The sequence below is a fragment of the Planococcus citri genome, chromosome 2 (assembly GCF_950023065.1).
Source record: "Planococcus citri chromosome 2, ihPlaCitr1.1, whole genome shotgun sequence".
Taxonomy (NCBI): Eukaryota; Metazoa; Arthropoda; class Insecta; order Hemiptera; family Pseudococcidae; genus Planococcus; species Planococcus citri.
Window position 1 is genome coordinate 77,858,317 of NC_088678.1, and position 18,105 is coordinate 77,876,421.

General features: G+C 34.1%; 3 protein-coding genes across 4 annotated transcripts; all 3 read right to left on the reverse strand.

Moving 5' to 3' along the window:
- Positions 1-804: 804 nt before the first annotated feature.
- Positions 805-10,306, reverse strand: LOC135837837 (uncharacterized). 2 transcript variants are annotated; one of them, XM_065353239.1, is made up of 3 exons: positions 10,081-10,306; positions 2,927-3,773; positions 805-2,788 (listed from the first exon to the last, which is right to left on the reverse strand). In XM_065353239.1, exons 2-3 carry the CDS (start codon positions 3,753-3,755, stop codon positions 1,125-1,127), a joined length of 2,493 nt encoding a protein of 830 aa, XP_065209311.1. In that variant the 5' UTR covers positions 3,756-3,773; positions 10,081-10,306; the 3' UTR covers positions 805-1,124. The 2 variants fall into 2 exon arrangements, with proteins under 2 accessions (XP_065209311.1, XP_065209309.1); XM_065353237.1 differs by lacking the exon at positions 10,081-10,306 and adding an exon at positions 3,884-4,174.
- LOC135837838 (uncharacterized) lies at positions 6,432-10,198 on the reverse strand. The gene is made up of 4 exons (XM_065353240.1): positions 10,077-10,198; positions 9,786-9,980; positions 8,510-9,070; positions 6,432-8,384 (listed from the first exon to the last, which is right to left on the reverse strand). The coding sequence occupies exons 2-4, from the start codon at positions 9,793-9,795 to the stop codon at positions 6,529-6,531; spliced, it is 2,427 nt and encodes an 808-aa protein (XP_065209312.1). The 5' UTR covers positions 9,796-9,980; positions 10,077-10,198; the 3' UTR covers positions 6,432-6,528.
- Positions 10,307-12,792: 2,486 nt separating the features above from the next.
- On the reverse strand, positions 12,793-15,773 carry LOC135837839 (uncharacterized protein DDB_G0287625-like). Its single transcript, XM_065353241.1, has 4 exons — positions 15,578-15,773; positions 13,748-15,499; positions 13,547-13,669; positions 12,793-13,166 (listed from the first exon to the last, which is right to left on the reverse strand). Exons 1-4 carry the CDS (start codon positions 15,604-15,606, stop codon positions 13,139-13,141), a joined length of 1,932 nt encoding a protein of 643 aa, XP_065209313.1. The 5' UTR covers positions 15,607-15,773; the 3' UTR covers positions 12,793-13,138.
- Between the last annotated feature and the right edge of the window lie 2,332 nt (positions 15,774-18,105).

Genomic DNA, 18,105 nt, shown 5'->3' on the forward strand with positions numbered 1-18,105 from the left:
TTTTTTTTGACAAAGGAATTTTTTGTGAAAAAACGAAAATATTTTGTCAATAAAAAGTAAGACATAGACATAATTGTAGCAGAAGACCGGACTTTTTGGAAATTATTGGCGCAAAATTGAAAAAATAGGTATATAGTTTTGCAGTCTTTGTCTAGAAAAATAACTTTTTTGAAAATCGAAAGTTTGGCTCAATTTCAGCAAATCAAAAATTTTTTTCAAGTGGGTACCCACTTAGAAATCGAGATTTGATACCTATCTTGGTCCATTTCAATGCCAGTAAAATGATCAAAATTTGGTTTGATTTTCGCATTGGTTTGATTAGAATAAAAATACCTATCTGAGTTATACATACATAATTACATATTTACAAAAATCTGAATTAAAGTTTTTTGCACTCCTAATTTTGAAATTTGAGGGAATCGAGGGCTTAAATCAAAGTTTTCCTAATAAGTAACTAAAAACATTCTAAAGCTTTCAGCGCATAACGTCTTCTGTTTAAAAATTTTTTCATTAGGTACATATTTTACCTATGTAAAGTCATAGGTAAAGAGAAACCTCTTTTGGAAAAGGAATAATCGAAGACATTAGACTAAACATTAGACCTTTTACAGAAACCATGGGTAAAAATCAGGTAAAAATGCGAAAATACGGTATGTATACAAATAATTGAGTAAGGAACGATGTTGCACAAACTCAACTGGAATTCCTATAACCATGCGCTCTACATATTTTTGCCTGAACTGCGCGTCCGCAAATAACGTCGTCACTCCTACCTCATTCTTCCGCGCCCGCCCATCAAGTATCTAAATTTACAAGGTAAATATCTCGTTGAGTTTTAAATTTTCTTCAATTTTTTTTTCATCAACGTTTTCAGAGTAAAAAACTCAAGCAATGACTTTTTCAACTTTTCCAATATTGTGATCCGATAGTAAGTTATGCTTGAAAACGGATTCCTACAGAAAAACCATTTTCACGGATTTTCTAATCGATTAATACGAAAAATCTCAAAAGTCATTGCTTAAAAAATGGATTATCTTTCGAATAAAAAAAAAATTAGCAAAATCCATTGAATATTTGCCGAGAAATTTACCTTGTAAGTTGACTATCTTAAGCGTAAAAAAACATTACTGATTACAGCTGTAAAGTGTACCCTTAAATGTCACGAAGCATGATGTTAATAACACAGCAAGTTGGCCACCTTTAATGATGGTAAAATTTTGCACTTCCCAAGACTCTTGACGACTAAAAGGCATTTCTGACAAAGACAACCATATGTTTTGTTGAAAATCGAATTCTTCCACAACATATTTTAAAACCGACAGATCCGGACTCTGAGATATACACTTACCATACAATCTGTACAACTTATCTCCATCGCTTGTGAACCATACGTATTTATCATTCGTGTATTCAGCAGAAAACACCGGCTTCTCCGAAAACATCATCCAACGATTCAACTCGATCGAATACTTCAATACATAGCCGTGTTTGAAGCAACAGTAAACTTGGCCTCGACAATTCAACAGCGAGCTCGTATTCGTACTCTTATAACATTCAGTTGATTTTTCCACTTTAACACGGTTATTCAAAGAGATGAATTTTTTCAAAGATAAATTATACACAATAAACCGAAAAAAATCATAATCCAAACACAACATAATGAATAAATTATCATCCACTAAAGTCGCAGCCACAGAAACGTAATGATGCGCGAGAGTAAATCGATAAATGTCTGAATTTGAAAGACACAATGAGGTGATTTCTTCTAAATTAGCATTCAAAACATGAATTGTTATCGATGTCTTGGACAAAGCAACAAACACGGGTACTTCTTTCCATTTCTTTTTACCAACGGTCTGCTTTTTCTCAATGGAAACCGAAGGTATCAACGAACTACAACGTGATATCTTCCATAATTCGTCTCGAATCAATTGTTCAGATGAGCAGCTGATTAAATCTGTAGAAGCTTCGATTTTATTGTAATGAAGATTTCGATTAATAGCAAGAGCGATCTGTGGTATCAGATGATATCGATTTTCTACATCGTGGAAAATCCATTTCGAACATGCGTCTACAATTTGATGCGGATTATCACAGCTATACGTCGAGGACATAAGTAAATATTCCAACATATCGAAAGTAAATGAACAGATAGGCAATGTATCGTCCGTATCGGGTATGGTTAGAAACCTTGAAACAATTTCTTCAATATTGTATACGATCCACGAAGTAGAAATGCATTCATCGATGATTAAAATGTTCGCACAAACATCCTCGATATGCTTCTCCATCCAAGACACACACGTATTAAATAATTTTTTCAATTTCAAAACATTGGCAGCTCTCAGTACACGAGTTATAGTCTCCATTGTTAATCGCAATTCATCGAAATAGATATATTCGATGATCATGTCGAAAGTGGCTTGATCAACATCTTGAAGCGAATACGTCTCAATTATACTTGGTTGCTGTGTCGATACTTCAGCACATGGAACGTCTGAGGAGTTGGACTGCTGCTTGATGGAAAAAATTCCAGCGAAGTAGCCAGACGCTGAATTCAATATAAATCGATGAAGTTTATATGTTTTTTCTCCAACATTGACTACGATATCGTGAAAATAATTATTTTCTACAAATTTTGCCAACTTTTCTCGATCATAACTTTCGGGACGGTTCCTCCAAACTTCTTTTTCTTCATCTTTCAGTAGATTCACATCTTCTTGAATGCTTTCATCTTCCTGTATATTTTCATTTTCCTGTATACTCTCATCTTCCAGTAGATTCTCAGCTGAAAAAAGAAAAAAATATACAATGAATATCTTCAGAAATTCTGATTTAGTGGCAAGTAAACGATTAAATGAACATCCATTATTTTTCAACCAAAACAATTCAGTATTCTCAACTCAAAACTATTTTTTTACTTTACCTGTTCTTGCTCGTATGTCTCCATCGCACATCAAAAATTTGTAGAATAGTTTCGTCATCATTTTGGGATTCATTGGTTCGGTGATTTCGGATAACATCCTAACACAACCATCATCATTCACTTCATTCATGAAATTAAATCTTCGTTTAACAGCATTGACGAGCTTCGCTACATGAGGAAGCCTATTTTCCAAACTGGTGCAAATCCATTCGGAGCAAAATTGACAAACTCCAAGCACATCACTCCTACTCGTAGTCGGAGTATCCCAAGTGAAAGTTCTTTTGCCTAAAATTATCTGCATTATGTGGTCAAATGGCATAGATAAGAAATCTTTGTAATTTCGCATATCAGCCAAATGAACAGATATATAATCAAAAACTGTCTTTAGCAACCATTGTAAATTAGGATTCTCTCGTACGAAGTTGTATAATTTGAATATTTTCGCATCTGGGCTGCAATGTTGCACGATGAAAAAATGGTAGGGTCTCAGATCTATTTCCATTTGTAAGTAATCCATAGCCATTATCAATTCAACGTAATTATATTGGTTCAAGACAGAGTTCTGAAAGTAGTTCAACACAGACTGCCCATATATTATGTCAGCAATGGTAGAGAATGTTTTGGTATCCATCGATGGTAGTTCTATTGAAATGCATTCTTGCTGGTCAGAATACTCGATTAATAATTTCTCGAAGTAGTCTGATTTCCAGGCCAGTTGGAATTTGTCTAAATAATACACATCGTCGTCCACTTTTACCATGACATTGTAATATTTACTAATTCTGTGATGAACTGGACGGGTTACTTTTGAGTTGACTTCGGAATCCATGCTTTTTCAAGAATTTCTCTGCGGAAAAGTACATGATTTTAAGAGTATGGTAGAATAATATAAAGGTACTATTTTTGTTTTAAAATTATTATCCACACTTGGTTAGGTAATTGAAATGAATCACTTACTTATTTCGAAGGAGGGAAATTCAAATTTAATTGCTCATCACTGACAGAAAACTACACGAATTATGACGAATATTACATCAGTTTCATAAAAAGACCAAGGAGGCCATCATTTTTATCAATATCATCAACCCACGTGTTCACACCACAACCACTACAAACACAAAATCCACAACAAAAATACAATCTTATCATTAGCCAATGAAGGGCGTCTGGATTTTATGGATCATGGAAGCGCGGGCAATTCAAATTCAGGGGTTGTTTTTTTTTGTTTTATTTTTTTTTAAATTTTTAATAAAGATTGAATAACGATATTCAATTCATTCGTCAATTCTCAATTTTCGATCCTGGAAAAGAAAAATTGAGAATTTGTGATACATCCTTTTCTCCAACGTTTGTAGGAGACAGGAGAGTTGTTTTTTCGTTTTTTGTTTCATTTTTTTTTCCGAAAAAAGTTAGCCATGGTATTGGTAACAAAAATATCTTGAAAAAAAAACCAAACAATCTGACTATTCGTGAGTAAAACATTCATTTTTGATGTACATAAAAATGACTAAAAAAATTTTCGTTTTGTTTTTTCATTTGGTAAAGGCCAAAGGGAAAAGTAAAAAAAATTTTATTTTCACAATTTTTGCGAAAGGAAGGCAAGGAAATGAAGGAAGAGATTTTTGATTTTTTTTCTCCAGCAACTTCGCTAAAAAGAAAAAAACATTTGATCATTTTTGAAATACAGTGAAACCGCGATAAGTGCAACCTCAATAAGTGAAAATTCACTTTAAGTGCAACCAAAATTAATCCCCACTCCCCAGTCTCTACAGTCGATTTAACATGTAAATTTACCTCCATAACTGCAACAGTACCTCGATAAGTGCAATGAATTTGGCGAATTTTTAGTGAAAATCATTCAAACCTAAGTAAAAATTTGAAAAATACAGTAAAAAATGTAGAAAATATCCAAAAAATCCTCCAAAATTCACACTAAAAAATAGTAGAACGCCCAAAAAAAAATCTGTAAAATTGAAAAACTAGTAAAGTTGGCATAAAATGGATGTAGGTAACGTAAAATCAAATGAAAAATCACGAAAATTGAGTACAAAAAAGTAGGTACTTCGTACTTGTCGCGTAATTTATTGACCTTGATAAGTGCTAAATTGCGAAAAAGTAGGTAACCTTGCTTAGTGCAAACCCTTCTAAGTGAAAAACTTATTGAAAAGTAATTTTTGGCAAGATGCGGAAAAATTGAGTTGATTTTGTTCAGTTACGTTTTGTTTCGTTATTAAAAATAACGTTTTTCGTTTTGTTTATTTTATTTGTTTACCGTTATTCATTATTTTCCTCAAATTTGACTGATTTCTGCGATTTTAAAAGAAATTCGAGGGGAAAAAAGTTGAGTTTCTTGTTTTCTGAAAGTTCGAAAACCATTTGCATTTTTGAGAACTATTTCTGGTGTGTGAAGAAAAAACATGGCAACGAAAAAAAAAAACGAAATCCATTTCGTTTAACAAAAAAAAACTTCATAACATAATTATTTAAAGTTTTCGTTTAATGTTATGTTTTAAATTTTAATGAATCTTAAAAAATAAAAATATCGTTTAATTTCGTTTTTAGTTTTCGAGTAAGACTTTTTAGCCATTTTGTCAAAAAGCTAATTCTTGTCATTTTTGAAAAACTGAGAATTTTTGACAATTTTCGACAAAATGCTGAAAACCAAAATTTGGACTGGAAAAAGATTTTTTTGAAAAAAGTCAAACTTATTGGAATTTTTGGGAAAAAATGAGGGAAATTATTCAATTACTTTGCAAGAAAAGGAGGACTTTTTCTGCAAAATTTAGTAGTTCCTGGCAAAAAATAATATTTTTTTGCATTTTTGTCGGAAAAGGGGAATTTTTTCCAACTTTTTAGAGTAAAAGCCGAAAAGCGAGGTAACTTTTAGAAGAAAAAAAATGAGACTTTTACGAAAGTTTTTGCAAAGAATGATAATTATCAGCAAATTTTTCAAAAAGCGAGAATTTTTGACGATTTTTGGCGGAAAAACAAGATATCGACAATTCAAGCAATTTTTTAAAAGTAGGTATTATCAAATAAAGACTAAAAGTTAAATGTGAATTAAAAATCGAAAATCTTTCCATCGTCGATTCCCCTCTTCGTGGACATTTGATATGAGATGACTGGATAAGATAGATTCCTTATATTTACCAATCTATAAACCCCATTTGAATGATTTATCATGGTGTGAATGATGATGATGGACAGTCGATGTATAAAATTAAATTCAACTATTCTCTTTGATTTTTTTTAAAAAACTTGAATCGATCAAAATCAATACTCCAAGTCCGGTGCCCTGAGATTAGAATAAAAAGATGTAACTAAAAAAATTTTTTCTTATTGTTTTATAAGTTTCAAACGGTAGCTTTCAGTCACTTTCAGCTTTTGTCTGAATGATGATGAAAATTGATCTCCCTGCTTGAAAGTTATACAGTACTCTAAGTTCCGGACAGGGAACACGCCTTTAGATATATTTTTTTCTAAATTTAATAAATAAATTACGATGCAGAATAATTACTTTTAATTACGTCAGTCTTATCACAATTATCAATAATAAAAAAATAATAATTGACTAGGTATAATTAGGTAATCGATGCATTACATTAATCTGTGCAAACATTGACCCTATGAACGGTACTAATGCGGTTATATAATGGTCTAAAATTTTCTACACCAACGGATGATATAGATTTCGATGGTAATTCTTTTATAAACTGCCACTTGTGAATTTTTTCAGACCATTGATAGAGTTTATCATCGAGCACATGTAAAAGTCTATCTTCACACTGGGTCAACAGGATAGATTTCTCACTATCAGGGGCAGAATTGCTGGGACGTGGGAACATACGCCAGTGTCCTAAGTTTCGGTTCAATGACATGCAGAATGATCCAAATATCACAGCAAGTTCGCCACCTTGAATGATGGTAAAATGTTTCACTTTGGAACACGTTCCAGAAAATGACTTACCTGACAAAGTCAACCATACGTTTTGTTGAAAATCGAATTCTTCCACAACATGTCTTAAAGCCGACCGATTCTGACTTACAGGAATCCAGTTACGATACGACCTGTACAACTTATCTCCATCGCTTGTAAACCATACGTATTTATCCTTCAAGTATTTATCAAAAAACACCGGCTTCTCCGAAAACTTCATCCAACGATTCAATTCGATCGAATACTTCAATACATAGCCGTCTTTGAAACAACAGTAAACTTGACCTCGACAATTCAACAGCGAGCTCGTATTCGTACTCCGATAGCATTTGCTTGGTTTTTCCAATTCTAGACAGTTATTCAAAGAGATGAATTTTTTCAAAGATAACTTATATACACCAAACCGAAAATAATCACAATCTAAACATAACATAATGAATAAATTATCATCCATTAAAGTCGCGGTAAATTGATAAACATCTGAATTTGAAAGACGCAATGAGGCGATTTCCTCTAAATCAGCATTCAAAACATGAATTGTAGTTGTTCTCTCGGATACTGCGACAAAAACGGGTATTTCTTTCCATTTCTGTTTACCAACGTTCGGGGTTTTCTCAGTGGAAACCGAAAGTATCAATGAAGTATGATTTAAAGTCTTCCATAATTCGTCTAGAATTGTTTGCTCCGATGAGCAGTTTATTAAATCTGTAGAAGGTTCGATTTTATTGTAATGAAGATTGCGATTAATAGCAAGGGCGATTTGTGGTATCAGATGATATCGATTTTTTACATCGTGGAAAATCCATTTCGAACATGCGTCTACAATTTGATGCGGATTATCGCAGCAGTACGTCGAGGACATAAGTAAATATTCCAACATATCGAAAGTAAATGAACATATAGGCAATGTATTCTCTGTATCAGGTATGGTTAGAAATCTTGAAACAATTTCTTCAATGTTGTCTTTTATCCACGACATAGACATATATTCATCGATGATTAAAACTTTCGCACAAACTTCGTCGATATGCGTCTTTATCCAAGATATACAAGTATTGAATAATTTTTCCATTTTCAAAAAATTGGCAGCTCTCAGTATACGAGTTATAGTCTCAAGTGTTAATTGCAATTCATCGAAATATTCATCGAAATAGATATATTCGATGATCATGTCGAACGTGGTTTGATCAACGTCATGAATCGAATACGTCTCATTTTTATTTGGTAACTGTGTCGTTACTTCTGCACATTGAACGTCCGAGGAGTTGGACTGCTTGGTGGAAAAAATTTCAGCGAAATAGCCGGACGCTGAATTCAATATAAATCGATGAAGTTTATACGTTTTTTCTCCAACATTGACTACGACATCGTAACAATAATTATTTTCTACAAGTTTTGCAAACTTTTTTCCATCATCTTCAGAACGGATCCAAGCTTCTCTTTCTTCATCTTCCACTAGACTCTCATCTTCCAGTAGACTGTTCTCGTACATTAGACTCTCATCTTCCTGTAGATTCTGAGCTGCAAACAGTAAAAATATACAATGAATATCTTCAGGGATTCTTATAAACGATTAATTTATGAACATCTAATATATCTACAACCAAATCAACTCTGTATTCTCAACTCAAAATTTTTTACTTTACCTGGATTTACTCGTATGCCTCCATCGTACATCAAAAATTTGTAGAATAGTTTCGTCATCATTTTGGGATCTATTTGTTCTGCGATTTCGGATAACACCGTATTACAATCGTCATCATTCACTTCATAATTCACGTAACGAAATCTTCGTTTAACAGCATTGACGAGCTTTGCTACATGTGCAAGCCTATTTTCCAAACTGGTGCAAATCCATTCTGAGCAAACTTGACAAACTTTAAGCACATCACTCTTACTCTTACTCGTAGTCGGAGTATACTCCCAACTGAAGGTTCTTTTGCCTAAAATTATCCGCATAATGTGACCAAATGGTATAGATGAGAAATCTATGTTATTTCGCATATCTGCCAAATGAACAGATAAATATTCTAAAACTAACTTAAACAACCACTGTAAATTCGGATTCTCTCGAACGAAGTTGTATAGTTCGAATATTTTCTCATCTGCGCAACAATTTTTCCGGATGAAACGTTCGTAGGTTCTCCGATCTATTTCCATTTGTAAGTAATCCATAGCCATTATTAAATCAACGTAATTGAATTGGTCTAAGACAGAATTCAAAGACTGTCCATATCGTTGCTTTATTAGGAAAAGGTCGTAACTACATCAAAGTTGATTTCTCAGAAAACGCATTTTAATTTTTAAAGAGCATTCTATCAAGTACACTTTATAGTTTTAGATGAGGTAAGAGAACATTTGGTTATCGCAATCATTTTCCTGCTAATTTTCAAAATAAACATCCTGGTAGCACTGATTTTTCATTTTTTTATTTGAGGAACTCTGAACTGAAAAAAGTAAAATTTAACAAAGGAACTTTCACCTTAAGTCAAGCTTTTTTCATCAAAAGCCCATAAGAAATACACAGGAACGATATCCTTAAGGTGATGAGGTTGATTTTCTGCAATTAATCAGTGAAATTACGTGAAATTATGTGTTTATAATGACTTTTCTTACCAACAAATTACAAAAATCAAAAGAAATAGGTTCAATCTGAGAAACAATATCATTTAGAACCTTTTCATTGTAACGGTTTTGAAAACTTGTATTTAAAACCATTTGTTTTCGGCTATTACGAGAACAAAAAACATCGAAATTCAATTTCAAGTGTTGCATCATGTAGAGGACAAAATTCTCTTTCCAATGATACCACTATCTCATTTTTTATAAAAATTGTAGTTACGACCTTTTCCTAATAAAGCAACGATATATTATGTCAACTATGGTAGAGAATGTTTTGGTATCCATCAGTGGTAGTTCTACCGAAATGCATTCTTGTTGGTCAGAATACTCGAACAACTTCTCGAAGTAGTCTGATTTCCAGGCCAGTTGGAATTTGTCTAAATAATACACATCGTCGTCCACTTTCACCATGACATTGTAATATTTACTTCTGTGATGAACTGGACCAGTTACTTTTGAGTTGACTTCGGAACTCATGCTTTTTCAAGAATTTTTCTGCGGAAAAATACATGATTTTAAGAGTATGGTACAATATAAAGGTATTTTTGTTTTAAAATTATCCATACTTGGTAGGTAATTGAAATGACTCACTTACTTATTTCGAAGGAAGGAAATTCAGATTTAATTTCTTATTAAATTGAAAACTATACGAATTTTAAGCAAGTTTTATAAAAAGATTGACCAACCATAATTTTTATCATCCACATTCCACATTTTACACCAATCACACCACACACCACTACAAACACAAAATCCACAACAAAAATACTATCTTATCATCAGCCAATCAGGTGCGTCAGGATTTTATGAATCATGGCAGCCCGCGCGATTCAAATTTTTAGGGGATGTTTTATTTTTATTTTTCAGTTCGAGAAATATTTTGATTTCGTCGTAGCAAAAGGTAAACCCATCAGCTGAACAATTTTCAATTTTTGATTTGGACAAAGAAAAATTGAAATATCTACATACATCCTATAGTCTCCAAAGCTTGTACGATTTGTTAAGGTTGTTTCATTTCAATTTTCAAACGATAAAAATTACAAAAAAGCTTGAAAAAAATAACCAAAAAACTGACAAAACGTGAGTAAAGTAAAAACTAAAAAGTAAAAAACATTTATTTTAAATGTAGGAGGGAAAAAAATGACCAAAAAAACTAGACAGACTTTTTGGAAATTAAATTTTTGTTTTGTTTTGTTTTTAAACAACTGTTTGAACTGTTTAGCAATTTTATCAAATAGCAAAATTTCATTTCCATTTTTGAGAAACTTGGAATATTTTGACAATTTTTGGCAAAATGCAAAAAAAATCAAAACTTGTAGTACAGTCATTGTTGGAGAAATTGCAATTTTAGTCTTTTAGGGCGAGAGGGTGGAATATAATATCCTATTTTCAACCTGCCAAATCGATTAGAAACTATTTCAAACCATTTTAAGAAGTTCTGGAGCCTCCAGCAGATTTTTGAAACTTGAAATTCCCACAAAATTTCCTCAAAAGCAGTTGGAAAGCTAAAATTCATTCTGTAAACTAATTTCAATATGCTATGAAGTCGACTACTCGTAGACTTCAAGTCGTTTTGGAGCCTCCAGCAACTTTTTGGAAATTACCGGAGCCTCCAGCAGATTTTTCAATGCTCAGAATTTCCATAAAATTTTACAAAACAGAGACACCACATTTTTGACATTACTCTGAGGTTGATCGCAGGCAGTTTCAATTCGTTTTGGAGCCTCCAGCAGATTTTTAGGAACTTCTGTTTCCCAAAAAATGCCACAAAATCTATCCGAATCAACTTTCGGATTTTCAACTCCATTTTAATGAAATTTTGTAGAAATTGCAAGCTTCAAAAATTTACTGGAGGCTCCAGTAATTTCCAAGAACTCGCCGAAGGTTACAAAACGGCTTGAAATCTACGTACAGTCGACTTCGTAGCGTATTAAAATTAGCTTACAGAAATGAATTTCCGCTTTCCAACTTCATTTTGATGAGATTTGGTGAGAATTGCCAGTTTCAAAAATTTGCTGGAGGCTCCAGAGCAGCTCAAAACGGGTTGAAATCAGTTCCAATCGATTTGGCAGGTCGAAAATAGAGTATATCCAAATTTCAGCTTCATAGCTATAATTGGTAAAATTTTGAGTTTTTTTTTTCGCTTTTGACCTGAATTTGATTTTCAAAAATTTACCAAAAATTGAAAAATATATTTTGACTGAATTGGTCATGCTGATAGGAAATTTTGCGTAGAACAATTTTTGTTCGAACATTTTCCCTCTCGGACCCTTCATTTCGGCGATACAGCCGAAAACCCTGTATCGGCAAAGGTTAATGACCTCTTGCGGGGGTAGAGGTTAAGTTACGGGATGCAACTTCTGATGGGTCGTTTTAGAGACCAATCTGAACAAATAATGTGAAACTCTGCTTTCCGCCAATTTTTCCGAGGTTCGACTAAAAATTTTGCTAAAATGACTGTACTATTGGCCTGGAAAACGATTTCTGAAAAAAAGTTCAACTTTTTGGGATTCTTAGGGGGGAAAATAAAATTTTTTAGCAACTTTGCAAAAAAAGCAGGGCTTTTTCTACAATATTGAGTAATTCCTGACAGAAAAGTAAGTAAGACTTCGACTGAATCAAGCGAGAAACAAGACAAAAAATTAAGTTATACTTTTTCGCAATTTTTATCGAAAAAACGAGATATTTTCTCAACTTCTTAGTAAAAATTAAAAAGGCAAGACTTTGGATAATTTTGGCAGAAAAAAAAGGCTTCGTGGTTTCTGACAAAAAAGCTGAGACTTTCTGGAAATTTTTGGTATTTTCAAGTAAAAAAGAAAGATTTCCAAGTAAGTAAATTGTTGAAAATTGAGAATTTTGAGAAATCACTTGTGAAAACTCAAAAGTGATACATTTGCAATTTTTGTTGAAAAAAGTAAGATTTTTGCAAATCTTTGGTAAAATAGTGACCTTTTTTTTTGGAAAATATATTGATAAAAAGCAAGACGTTAAATCAAGGTTTTTTTTTGGAAATTTTGGGCTATAAAACGAGAGTTTTGGGCAATTTCTGGTAAAAAAAAAAAAAGAGTAAGAACAAGAAGTAAGTTTGATAAAAATTTGAAAAATTAACCGAAAGTTACTCAAAAACAAGCCCAAAACATCCAATTAAATCCCACCACTGTGACTGTCGATGTCGTGCCTTCACGACTCACGACGAACTCATCATCAAACTGAGAAAACGAATAATAAATAGCTGAGCTGTACAGCTCTAAAATGGAACAATATACCTATACCATTTGTTAAAATTATCATCGAATAAAGGTCATAGTATCAAATTATCAATAAATATATTCACGAAAAGATTCGTGTTTAAACATAATTGAACGAAAATTCTAAACGACGAAAACGTAAAAATTAGGAATTAATTATATAAAATAAATATTAAATAGTAGCGGGTAATACGTTATTTGAGAACACAACTGTGGTAGGAAGCTATACACATGTACTATTTCGGAAAATAATACCGGACAAAAATCAACATTCGTATCATAATTTACATCGGGAAAGCAAATCTGAGGTAGAAGTTCTAATTAACAATAAATTAACAATAATAAACGAAGGGTGTACTTATTCTAAAAATTCTTCCATTTTTCAAACCATTATTAGTCAACGAGTCAACTGCAGCATTTCAACTTACTGGGTCTGCAAAATAAAATCACAAACAGATTTTCAATTAGGTATAATCGTAAATTAAAAATCGAAAATCTTCTATTATTATTATCGATTCATCTCTTCGTGTTCGTTTGGAGTTTTCATTATTAAATTTTCGAAGACGGCGATGATGATGGACGACAGATCGGTATTCGATATGAGATTACATGGCTCATTGGCTGACGAGCAGTACGAATACTTGGGACTGTTCAACGCGCATACTTATACTATAACACTGCAGGTCCAGCAGGATAAAAAAAATCGCAAATAATTGAATGAATGGGCAATCGAAAATTTACGAGAAAAAATCGTAAAAATGTCTACATCCCATAAATAAATTAATTTCACCATCGTGACCAATAAATACTCACATAATATGACGTTTTTGATCAGGCGAACGCTTCATCGAAGAAGAATCCTCCAGCGTTGATTCCGCAATTGAAGGTAGAGAAGAATGACTCGATCCGTTAGGTACTCCAACTTCAACACCGACCCTGAAAATATTCAAATCGTAATTTCAACGTATAAGTTGTTGACGAGAATTCTAATTTCCCACACAAACGTGCGATTACCTTTCGTAGTTTTCTTCTTGAACCGGTGTTATAACAACTCGATGCATGACCTTCAGGTGATTGCCAGATTTTAGCAATTTTGAGACGATAGCGTCTACTTGGTCTTCGATATTATCTTGATCTGAATTATTTCTACTTTGGGTTTCGTTCTCGTTCGAAACAGCTTCGTTGTTTGAATCTGGACTTGGGATTTCGATCGAAACAGCTTCGTCGTTATTTGAATCTGGACTTTGGGTTGCGTTCGAAAGAGCTTCGTTATTCGAATCTGAACTTTGGGACGGATTTGAAAGCGTGGTCTCAAGCTCTCCTACAGAAACCGAACTAATTTCAGGAGCTTTCATCGATATATCCATCGGAACTTCTGAAATAACATAAATTAAGTTGCTGCATTCGGGACCTTGATTCGTATTCGGTTCTGCGTTAGGAATAACGTTCGATGACTCTACGTTGTTTTGCTCGATATTATTTTCATCGTGACTAGCATGTGATATTACAGGATCGCTGCTCTGTTGGACGTTTGTTTCAGGTTCAGGCACTTTGGCAGGAGATATCTGACTACTGATTGTGATCGGGTTACAAGTCGAACTCGAAAATTCATTCGACGATGAAGGTGATGTCGACGTGGTAAGTTTTCCCGACGATTCGTCCAAGTTTTCTTCTTCAGCTGTAGTCGAGGTAACATCGTCGCATATGCTCAAACTAATATCGGAGTCGTAATTCATGTCGTCGTCGATTTCTACCCGATTAACTCGATTGGAATTTCTATTCGTTAATTCTACACACGGTTCGATCGTATATGGAAGGGCAGGTTCTACCGGTACCGAGCTCGATGCTGAATTTGGCTCGGTGGTTTCATTCGAATTACCCTGCTCAGATGGCTCAGACGGTTCAGTTTTATTTTTCACTCGACAAGGTGATAGAAGATCGTCGATGTTTTGATTCTCGCTATTCAGCGATAAGGTCGATTCATCGCCGGAGTCGCTGCTTAGGATATCAACAACTTCGATATCTTTCTTCGAAGGAACGGATACAGAAGTGCGGGCGTTTTCGTCCAATGCTTCTATATTATGTTTGACTCTATCGATCATCACATGTAAAGGACTTTTTAATAATTTATCCTGTACTCTTTCCAACGTTATCTTTACTACTTTTTTCTTCTCTTCTAATCTTCTCGTTTTCAATTTATCCATCTTCTTTTTAAGATCCTTATTTTCGTAGTCAACTTTATGTAAAAGCGTTTCTAACGTCGTGCATTTACTATCCAACTCTCTGATTCTCAAATTCGCCGACACCAGCGAAGATTCCGTCGTTTCGTGAGTTTTCTGTAGTAGCTCGTATTTGGCGTTAGCTGCGTCTAGAGACGATTTCAACGACTTGCATTTAACGTTCAGATCCTTCACTTTACCGTTAGCTGAGAGAAAATTAGATACCGTCGTTCCTCGAATTACACGTAATTGTTCACATTCGACGTTGGCTGCCTCCAGAGACGATTTCAACGACTCGCATTTACTCTGCAGTTCTTCGGTTTCGGTGGTTTTTTCTCTCAACGATGATTTCAGTTCGGCGTTAGCTGATTTGAGTTCTTTGTTTTTGGCTACGATCGAATTCAACGATGCCTTCATTTCGGTATTGGTCGCTTTGAGTTCTTTATTCGTCGCTTCGAGTTCTCTATAAAATGATTCCAACGTTTCGCATTGTTGGTTTTTAGCCAGCCATTTATGTTGAAAAGCTTTTACTTGGTTCAGGATCGGACTAGGGTAAAAAAAAATGAAACTGATGTAGAGATACGTGCACAACTTACAGTCTAGAATGAATATATTCGATACTTACAGTATGCTGTCTTCTTCGTTGAAATCCATCGATGTTGATTAATCTGGGAGGTTTTCAACGAATGTAACGACTCGCGAATAAATTAATCGTTATTCATATCATTCACTAATTAGTTTTGTACTACGTCCCACACAAAACAAACACACGTGACACTGAGAAAAAAAACCTTCGAGGTCAGCCAACTGTCAAGGCCACGAGAAATCAGAAATGATTTAGTTTACAAAGTAGTCAGTAGTGTCGTTAGTTCCAGCATGAATGGCGTCTCACTGTCTGTCTCAAATCAATCATATTATCTCAGTAATGGATCTCATCGACCTCAGTCTCTCAATCTAGTTATACTTTTCAATTTCACTGTTGTCTTAGTTCTCACATTATACTTCAAAGGAGACTAAGGTCCAACTCCAACTCTACGACTTCTCCAAATCTAATCATATCACGTTACTTCAACGGGAAAAGAAAACGTAAAAAACAACAGATTCTAACGAAGTTCAGTCTTCTGTCTCATCCTAAAATCTCAATCTAAAAGCTAACGAAGTCAAATAATTTTCCATAGCCTACGATACACTTACCTTCAAACACTATTAGTCCGGCATATGACAATAAATACTTAGGAGTAATTGAAACCCCCCCCCCCCCCCCCCCGCCAATCAACTTTTTTCTTAAAGGGGACATCCTAAGGAACATTTTAAAGCAAACTTGCCCAAAAAAAGTTGGGCTTACTTACAAAATGGCGGCCATTTTGATTGACAGGTCAGCCGAAATCGCAGATTTTGCGTTTTTCAACATAGTACTTGCACGAAATTTTTCAAACCTTACAAAGGTAGATCGAAAGATCATGCAAAAGTTCATCACCTGTCAAAATTTCAAGTGCTAAAGTGCGTTTTTCGATTTTTGGTGAATTTTTGAAAATCCAATTTAGGCCAAAAGTGAGGGGAAAAATCAAAATTTTACCAAATTGACCAAGAAAGCTGAAATTTGGGTTATACCCTATTTTCGACATGTCAAATCGATTGGGAACGGTTTCAACTCGTATTGAGCAGTTCTGGAGCCTCCATAAAATTTTTGAAACTTTGAATTTTCACAAAATTTCATCAAATGGAGATGGAAAGCTGAAATTTACTCTACACTCCAATTTTAACACCCTCTGAAGACTACTTCAGGTGGGTTCAAGTCATTTTAGAGCCTCCAGCGACTTTTTTGAAAATTACTGGAGCCTCCAGTAGATTTTTGAAAATTGAAATTCCTGAAATATTCCATCAAATTGGACTTATACTCGTAAAGCTGAAATGTATTCTAAAAACTAATTTCAATACGCTACGAAGTACTGTAGGTGAATTTCAAGTCATTTCGGAGCCTCCAGCGACTTTTTGGAATTTCCTGAAGCATCCAGCAGATTTTTGAAACTTTGAATTTTCACAAAATTTCATCAAATGGAGATAGAAATATGAAATTTACTCTACACTCCAATTTTAACACCCTCTGAAGACGACTTCAGGTGGATTCAAGTCATTTTAGAGCCTCCAACGACTTTATAGAAAATTACTGGAGCCTCCAGTAGATTTTTGAAACTTGAAATTTCCGCAATATTCCATCAAATTGGAGTTACAAAGCTGAAATTTATTCTAAAAACTAATTTCAATACGCTACGGAGAAGTGCTGCAGGTGATGAATTTCAAGTCATTTTGGAGCCTCCAGCGACTTTTTGAAACTTTGAATTTTCACAAAATTTCATCAAATGGAGATGGAAAGCTGAAATACACTCTACACTCCAATTTTAACACCCTCTGAAGACGACTTCAGGTGGGTTCAAGTCATTTTTGAGCCTCCGGCGACTTTTTTGAAAATGACTGGAGCCTCCAGTAAATTTTTGTAACTTGAAATTTCCCCAAAATTTCATCAAACTGAGATGGAGAGTCGAAATTCATTCTGCAAACTAATATCAATACGCTATGAAGTGGACTGCTGGTGGATTTCAAACCGTTTTGGAGCCTCCAGCGACTTTGTGAAACTTTGAATTTTCACAAAATTTCATCTAATGAAGATGGAAAGCTTAAATTTACTCTACACTCCAATTTTAACACCCTCTGAAGACGACTTCAGGTGGGTTCAAGCCATTTTAGAGCCTCTAGCGACTTTTTTGAAAATTACTGGAGCCTCCAGTAGATTTTTGAAACTTGAAATTTCCGCAATATTCCATCAAATTGGAATTATAAAGCTGAAATTTATTCTAAAAACTAATTTCAATACGCTACGAACTGCTGTAGGTGAATTTCAAGTCATTTTGGAGCCTCCAGCGACTTTTTGAAACTTTGAATTTTCACAAAATTTCATCTAATGAAGATGGAAAGCTTAAATTTACTCTACACTCCAATTTTAACACCCTCTGAAGACGACTTCAGGTGGGTTCAAGCCATTTTAGAGCCTCTAGCGACTTCTTTGAAAATGACTGGAGCCTCCAGTAAATTTTTGAAACTTGAAATTTCCCCAAAATTTCATCAAACTAAGTTGGAGAGTCGAAATGCATTCTG